Below are 8,681 nucleotides of genomic sequence, written 5' to 3'. Positions count from 1 at the left end.
GATAAGAAAGTTTACATGTGTGCGTAAAAGGATAACGGTCATCAGTAACTTTCCATAACTTTCACCAATGAGCATGCTTAGTTTAATCAAAGAGCCCCCTCGTGTCGAGTAGCGGGACTGAAAAAGGTCAGGCGTAAGTCGTAAAATTATAGCTAATTGGTCAATGTAAATTGCAACCCGTCCGGTACCCCTACGACTTGAGACCTTAGAATATTGTATAAAGATAGAGTCATTTTTCGGAGAAATTGTAGTCGACCCACAGTAAGCAAGTAATGCTCGTTATAACCAGTGCTCAGTGAAAATAGTGAAAGTACTAGGGTAAAACCTATGCCCTAAAACCCTTAAAATTGTTATAAATCTATGTGCTAATAATTGTGTTCTATAAAATCGTGTAAATTGTGTTATAAAACTGTGTAAACTGTACTTTAAAACTGTGATAAACTTATGACCTAATAGTGTTAAACTTGTGACCTAACTTAGTGTTAAAACTTATACCCTAACTTCTTTGTGTTTAAAACTCTAACTTCATTGTGTTATTAAATCTCTATTGTGCTAAACTCTATTGTGTTCAAACTATTGTTTTAAATCGTTATAACTTTGCTGTGATAAATCTCGTAGTGTTTACAATCGTGTGTAATATAATAAAGTCGTGTAAACTTAAGAGTAAACTTAATGTAAACCAGTGATAACATTGTGGTGATAAATAAAAGCCGTGTAAAAGTGTCGCATTCGTTTACTATTTAAACAAGTCCCTGTGGCAATACATTCGCGTATAACTCTAATCCATACAGTCCACTCAGTGTTTCGGGAGTTATCGCCGCCGTCGAGTGTAACCGCCGCAGTTTTGGTCCTTCGAGCCGGATCTCGAGGTCGTGACCAGCTAGTGTAAATCCGAACCGATAGTGCAGTGAACGTTGAGTGAAGTGATTACGTGTGTGCCGTCTACCGATCGCGATGGTTATCACACGTAGCCAGAGTGACTTGACGGAGTTGGAGGAGCAGAGGCGGGCCTCTGAACGACGAGACCCGGGCCTGCTCGCATCACTGCAGCGTCGGGAAGCGGAGAGGATAGCTAGGGAGCGGATGCGTCGCCTCTCCATGGACCCGCCGGCATCACCGCAGGTAGAACAATCCACTTTATTAGCCACTGAGCATGCTGTCGCTGGACCTTCATCTAGGTCAGTGAGGTCGACTACCAGCGCGACCACGCGCTTAAGGCTTGCCGAGTTAGAGGCAGCTGAAAAGCTGGCTGCTCTCACCCGTCGAGAGCTGGAAATGGAAGCTGAACTGGTGAAAAAGCGGCTTGCCGCTGAAGTATCTGTAATTCAGGACGATCAGGAGAGCGTGCAGGACGAGGCCCTGCACGATGATCACCAGCACCAGCATAATAAGGTAAGCCAGTGGCTGAATACCCATACCCCCGCTGCACGGGGGGAGGGGGCCGCACATACTGCGGAAGAACACAGACCAGCGCGAGATGAACGGCCGCGGGAGAGGTCGCCGTCTAGAAATAGAAATAGTATAGATCAACTTGCTGTAACATTGGAAAAGATGGCGCGCCCTCGGCTGAGGCATACGGACCTGCCGGCGTTCTCTGGAACGGTGAGTGAGTGGCTTGCATTCAAGGCAGCCTTCAATGATACTACCAATATGTATACAGTGTCCACGGCTGAGAACCTTCAGCGGCTCAGGACGTGCCTCAAGGGCGAGGCACGGGAGGCGGTAGCAGCACTGCTGCATACAGCAACTGATCCGGCTGTAATAATGAGGACGCTGGAACAGTGTTTTGGCCGGCCAGAAATGATTATCGACAAGGCGCTGGACGAGTTGAAACGCGTGCCGCGGCCCGGATCTTCGGCGGCAGAGTTAAATAGCTTTGCAGTTAAGGTACAAAATACAATATGCACACTCAAAGCCATTGATCGTCGCGGATATCTATATAATCCGTTACTTACAAGGGAAATTTTGGAGAAGCTGTCACCACACCTGCATGTCGATTCTATAAAATATCATAACTCACTTCGACATCACTCTCACTTCGACTTCGATCTAAAGGTAGAATTCCGTGGACGCGACAATAGTCAACCTATGAAAATGTATGGCACCGTTGCCGAGGCCCGTGACAGTCGCGCGCGGCCGACGAATTTCGTAAGCTGCTCGCGGCATTGTCAACAATTTAATTCTGGTTTTACTAAAATTCTATAGATGTTATTAAGCGCTAGACCATGTTGAGAAGCGTACGGCCGCCAGCGGCTCACGAAATTCGTCGTCCGCGCGCGACTGTCGCGGCCCTCGACAGCGGTGCCATACATTTTCATAGGTTGACTTTTGTCGCGCGCGGCTGCGACAATCGCGACCCACGGAATTCTACCTTAAAGTTTCGTGATTGACATTGTCAAACTACACTAGCGCTTCACTATCGAGCGTGTTGACAAGTTGAACTAAATTAAAGTCGAGATATTGACAGATCTGCCAAAATCTGTCTATCTATAGGGGAGGTAGGGGAGAGATGGGCAGTTGGGAGACATGATCAAATCAGATTAAAGGGGGGGGGGTCCTTTTATTCTGATTTGATCATAGTTTTTTTATTGGGTAGTTTACGTTACCGACTGGTAACGGTGTTCATCCATAGACTATCTGTCATTTCTGTGAGTTGTCAAGAACAAACACTCGTAAAAGTACTTAAATATTTTGTTGCGGTTTCGGATCGTTATAATGATTGATTGTCAAAATCTCCAGTTACGATTATAGTAAGTCGATGCAATCCACACCTATTATACCTCTAGAAGAGGTACTACAGCAATAGTTTATGGGCCCCACGTTTTTATTTTAGTCTAATATGACCGGGACTAACCACCTACGTAGGTTGACAGGTAAGTAACTATTTTTTATTTTCTAGTTTTCAGTGCACATAAGATAAAACCGTTTTACTTAAGTTTTTTACCGATTTTTTTATAAACTAAGTCAAAGTGTCCAATGCTCCCTATGGTAGGGAGGCTTGGACATACCATGTAATGTATAATTTGTAAATTTTTGTTCTTCTTCTTCAGTGAAAATTTGTGAGGTTATAAATCTGCGCTAAAAATCCTTTATAGAATCTTGTTTCAGGTACCGTTGCCAACTTGATCTAGGGACTCCATATTTATCAGCTGTTAATTTTATTTTTAACCTTTTGATACCTCTTGTATTGCTCGTTATATTAAATCTTTAGGAATTTCCCGTCGCAAACCATTCTTTTAACCCCCGACGCAAAACGACGGGGTGTTGTATATCAAGGTCATCAGCTCGTTTGTTAGGTGTGATAGGAATGTTACACGCTCAGTTTACTTGCAAGCATATGTGGGATCTAAAATTTGAAATACTAATGTCTTCTGGAACCACTGAGCTGGTCTGCTGTTAGGACACGAAGATAGGTAACCCTGAACTGCCTTTTAGTAAACCCATCGAGTTTGGGCTCGTTTAATTTGTCTTGACTAGTTTTCTTCATGTTTCTAATTGACGAGAACCTAATTCTGAAATGGGATGTGGCGGATGAAACCCTAGAATGATATATAACCCTGGATCAACAAAGGTCCATCTTTATTGTTTCTCAATCTGTGCAATTCTCCCAGAGCCAGTTTGTCATGAGGATTGTTAAACAGCTTCCTTTGGCTGAGATCGCATTAGCGAAACCATCATAAAAAGAAGGAAACATTAAGGAGCTCCTTTAAAAAACCATGAAATAAAATAAAATTATAAATTAAAAAACCCCGACCCAAAAAGTACGCAATTATTATGACAAAATGTTATAAACGATAAACCCTATAAAAGCAAAAGTAACTTTAAACACTACGTAAGTACCAACTAAAGCATGTCAGACTAAACAAAATTTTGACGTGTCGACGGTTTTATTTAAACCGTTTAAATATCTCGTAATGTTGAAACTGATTGTAATTTTTAGGATAGCTCTTTGATTTTATCTAGCCAAACATAAGAAATGGCAATAAAAGTTGATTATCTGTAAAATCAGATTTTTTATGCAATAAATGTGAAAAAGTGCCCATCGCTCCCCTACCTCCCCTAAAGTATGAAATGACATTACGAATCGAAGTGAAATGCGAGTTGTTGATCGAGTTTTATAGAATCCCAATACTGAGATCGAGATGGTGTGACTTCGCCTGCGATAACGAGGGTACTGCGGAGCCAGAGATATGTAGCCTAGCACGTTTTTTGATGCGCGAGGCGGACAGGGCGCTGAGATATACTTACTCAACAGTAGCGAGCGCCTCGACTGCCGGTCAGAAACGGGAGGTCCGGCCTGCAGCATCTAAGTTCCCAGTCACCGGCAAGAAAAAGCAAGGTGCAGTATATGCCGCTATTGAGACAGCGGCCGATCAATGTTTCCTATGTAAAGAAAACCACGCGCTGACACAGTGCCCCAAATATAAGGCCATGGATATAGGCCAGCGCTGGGAGTTTGTTAAAGAAAACGGCATTTGCTTTAAATGCGCCGTCAAGAAACATCGGCGCGTCTTATGCCGGGCAAAGCCGTGCGGCCAGAACGAGTGCCGCCGGCCGCATCACGTGACCTTACACTCCGATCCTCCTGCCAAGAAGGAGGAAACAGTCACACCCAAGACACAGGCGGAGGAAGCAGTAATGTCGGTAGCCAACCGAGCCGCCGCCGACAATAGGGCCGTCCTGTTGAAGATGTGCCCCGTGGTCATAGGAGGACCACGGGGGGAGGTAAGGACCCACGCGCTCCTCGATGAAGGAGCAACTATCACATTAATTGACAGCAGCCTGGCAGAAAGTATTGGCGCAGAAGGCACCGTGCGGCCACTGCACATCTGCGGCGTCAACATGTCCTCGCAGGAGGAGGACAGCCAGGTGGTCACCATTAAGATAAGAGGGGTGGGCAAGGAGTGCTCGCCCCACCAGCTTCAAGCAAGGACAATTAAGGATCTGAAGCTGCATCAGCAAACAGTGCCGGCGTCGCTGCTTGGTTATAAGCACCTGCGGGACCTGCCAGCAAATGAGGTTTGTTACGCGCCTACACGTCCAGGAGTATTGATTGGAACGGATCACTGGGAACACATTGTCTCGCGGGAACTCCGGGTCGGAGGTCCGAACCAACCTGCTGCATCAAGAACACAGCTGGGTTGGGTGGTGCACGGAACAGCACCTCGAACGCTCGTGGCCACTGAAGGTGGAGTACTACATATTCATGAACGAGACATGAAAGGTGATAATCAACTTCATGAACTTGTGGAGGCGCATTTCAAGATCGAGGCCCTAGGTGTCACTCACAAGCCAAGAGTGAGCGACGCGGACCGTCGAGCACAGGCCATTGTGGAGGCCACAACCACAGCCATCGAGGGCGGCTACCAAGTGGGGCTGCCGTGGCGAGAAGACGCAGTGTCCATGCCGCCTAGCTATAAGGCGGCACTACGAAGACTGGTCAAAATTGAACAGAAGATGGACGCCACGCCTGAATTCGCGGTGCAATATACATCGCAAATAGATAACCTACTGGATAAAGGTTATGCAGTGCCATGCGACGGGACGGAGAAGGCCAGCCCAAGTGCTGGTACCTTCCACACTTCGCGGTGCAGAACCCAAACAAGCCAGGTAAGCAAAGACTTGTGTTTGATGCAGCAGCCCGAAGCAATGGTGTGTGTCTTAACGACGCACTCCTGGAAGGCCCCGATTTACTGCTCTCCCTCCCAGGCATTATATTCAGATTTCGAGAGAAGGCTGTGGCCATCACAGCTGATATCCAAGAGATGTTCTTGCGTATAAAAATACGCCCCGAAGATCAGCCAGCTCAGCAGTTCCTCTGGAGAGGAAAGGACAGAAGCAGCCCGCCTCGAGAATACAAGATGACAAGTATGATATTCGGCGCGGCGAGCTCTCCATTCATGGCGCATTATGTGCGCAACCACAACGCTGAGCTGCATGGCGAGGAGTGCCCGCTGGCACTAGACGCCATCACACGCCATCATTACATGGACGATTTGGTGGTAAGTTATGATAACGCCGACGAGGCACACACTGCAGTACAAGAGTTACAGAAAGTACACGCCGTCGCCGGGTTCACGCTGCGAGGATGGAGCTCCAACGATCCAGGAGTTCTGCGCAGCGTGCCTTCAGAGCTGCACACTACTGCACCTACACAACTGGGTGGTGAGTTGCCTGCCAGCAAGATATTAGGCCTATACTGGAGCGCTGAACGTGACGAGCTCGGGTTCAACACCGCGATGAACCGCGTGCCAGCCGAGGTGCGCAACCGAAAGCGCGCACCAACGAAGAGAGAGGCTTTGAGCGCAGTCATGTCAATCTATGACCCGCTTGGGCTTCTAAGTCACTACACAGTAAGGGCGAAGATTATCCTTCAGAACCTATGGAGGCTCCAAATGTCTTGGGACGACTCCATTCCACAAGAGGACAATGAACAGTTCTCGGAATGGTTGTCGCAACTGTCAAACCTAACCGATTTAAAGCTGCCCAGGTGCTACGAGACAACCCACCATGATGAGCGTGAACTGCATGTGCTGTGTGACGCCAGCGAGCAGGCATACGCTGCTGTGGCGTACTGGCGGATGCCGAATAAGGACGGCGCCGCAGACGTCGTGCTGGTCGCTGCCAAGGCCAAGGTGGCGCCGCGGAAGGCGCAGACCATACCGCGCTTGGAGCTGCAAGCCGCGGTCATAGGGGCCAGGCTAGCCGAAGCTATAAGAAAAGAGCATCGGCTTAACATAACAAGAACCGTCTACTGGACGGACTCAACCACAGTCGTGCATTGGATACAGCACGACGCGCGGCGATACACGCCCTTCGTCGCGCATCGCCTCGGCGAGATCGCCGAGCTAACTTCAAAGGAAGAATGGCGTTGGCTTCCAACGCAACTTAACGTGGCGGATGACGCCACACGTTTAACTGCCGCACCCATTGGTGCAAGTGATAGATGGTTTCAGGGTCCGAGTTTCCTCCAGAGCGGCGAGCACTGCTGGCCTTGCCGAGCCAGCCCCGAAGATGACGACGAGCACGAGACGCTGCACGTCGCCGAGGCCCCTACAAGCTGGCTGCCTAACCCAGCCCGCTTCTCCCGCTACAACGTGCTGGTGAGGGCCACGGCGAGGGCGCTCTTGTTCGTTGACAAGTGTCGGCGCGCCGCCACCACGCTCGAGCTCCGCCACATTGAACGGGCGGAGAAGGAGCTGCTGCGACGCTCCCAGGAAGAGAGCTTCGCGGACGAGATGGCGCGCATGCAGTCGGCGCGTCCCCTGCCACGGACGAGCCGGCTGTACAAGCTGGATCCCGTCATGGAGGACGGGCTACTCCGGGTGCGAGGCCGCATCGAGGCGGCTACTGCACCAGCCGAAACCAAACGGCCAGTCATACTGGACGGCCGTCACCCACTAACTAAGCTTTTAGTACAGAAGGAGCATTGTGCTGCGGGTCACGCCAACAGGGAGCGCGTGACCAACGACCTGCGGCAGCGCTACTGGGTGCTGCGACTGCGCCCTACCGTGCGCGCCGTCGAGGCCAGCTGCGCCTTCTGCCGGCGCAGACGCGCCGTGCCCCGGCCGCCAGCTACAGGCGACCTACCCCGTGCCCGCCTGGACCCGTTCCACCGCCCGTTCACCAACTGCGGGGTGGACTACTTCGGGCCCATGAACGTCAAGGTGGGCCGTCGCCGAGAGAAGAGGTGGGGCGCGCTCTTCACGTGCCTGACGTGTCGCGCTGTCCACCTTGAGCTGGTGGCTTCCTGTCAACGGACTCTGCCATCATGGCGCTGCGCCGCATGGCTGCGCGCAGGGGATGGCCGAGCATCATGTACTCCGACAACGGCACCAACTTCAGAGGTGCCGACGCCGAGCTTCGAGCAGCATACAACGAGTGGTTGCCGGCCCTGAAAGAAGTAGGGCTGGCGGCCAAGATGGAGTGGCGGTTCATACCGCCTGGCGCGCCGAACCAGGGAGGCGCCTGGGAGAGGATGGTGCGAACCGTCAAGTCGGCTCTCGGCACCACGCTCCACGAGAGGGCGCCCTCCGAAGAAGTCCTGCTGACCTTGCTGACTGAGGCAGAGTTCGCAGTCAACGCGCGCCCCCTTACTCACGTGAGCGTGAATCCCTCGACCCCGAGGCGCTCACCCCCAACCACTTCCTGTTGGGCTCATCAACGGGCCTGCCCACTACGGGCCCATGCGACGAGGCGGACCGCAGAACCTGGCGGGCCGCTCAAGCGCTCGCTGACCGGTTCTGGGCGCGCTGGGTGCGCGAGTATCTACCCTTGCTCGCGCCCCGAGGCGAGCCCCAGAACAACGAGCGACCACTGCAGACCGGCGACGTGGTTCTCATCGCCGACGGGACGCTGCCGCGTAACGTCTGGCCGATGGGGATCGTCGAGCGCACACATCCTGGACCTGACGGCGGCATCAGAGTCGCCGAGGTGCGGACACGAACGGGAGTCTTCCGGCGCCCAGTCAGCAAGCTCGTCGTCCTCGTGAAGGAGGAGGCTACGCGTGCTGCGCCGGGGGGAGAGCTGTTGCGGACGCCGAGCCTGCAGTAGATTAGGCTAACATTTATATAATATGTGTACTTAATTTAGGAATGTTATGAGGTAATCGATTGTTGTTAAACCAAATGAATCTATAACATGCATACTGAAACATGCTATTACTGATACTGTTGATAGCC

At 50.9% G+C, this 8,681-nt stretch overlaps 1 protein-coding gene across 1 annotated transcript; it reads left to right on the top strand.

The window, feature by feature from the left end:
- Positions 1-954: 954 nt before the first annotated feature.
- LOC135116982 (uncharacterized) lies at positions 955-7,898 on the top strand. The gene is made up of 3 exons (XM_064035068.1): positions 955-1,887; positions 4,066-5,569; positions 5,638-7,898. Exons 1-3 carry the CDS (start codon positions 955-957, stop codon positions 7,896-7,898), a joined length of 4,698 nt encoding a protein of 1,565 aa, XP_063891138.1.
- Positions 7,899-8,681: the final 783 nt, after the last annotated feature.

This window comes from Helicoverpa armigera, chromosome 6 (assembly GCF_030705265.1).
Source record: "Helicoverpa armigera isolate CAAS_96S chromosome 6, ASM3070526v1, whole genome shotgun sequence".
Taxonomy (NCBI): Eukaryota; Metazoa; Arthropoda; class Insecta; order Lepidoptera; family Noctuidae; genus Helicoverpa; species Helicoverpa armigera.
The sequence above is the reverse complement of the archived record's forward strand: the minus strand, read 5'-3'. Positions and strand labels throughout refer to the sequence as shown.

Coding starts and splice junctions, on each gene's coding strand:
- LOC135116982 (XM_064035068.1), top strand. CDS start 955: ATGGTTATCACACGTAGCCAGAGTGACTTGACGGAGTTGGAGGAGCAG. Junction 1,888..4,065: donor TAAATAGCTTTGCAGTTAAG/GTACAAAATACA, acceptor CCTCCCCTAAAG/TATGAAATGACATTACGAAT. Junction 5,570..5,637: donor GAAGGCCAGCCCAAGTGCTG/GTACCTTCCACA, acceptor TGTTTGATGCAG/CAGCCCGAAGCAATGGTGTG.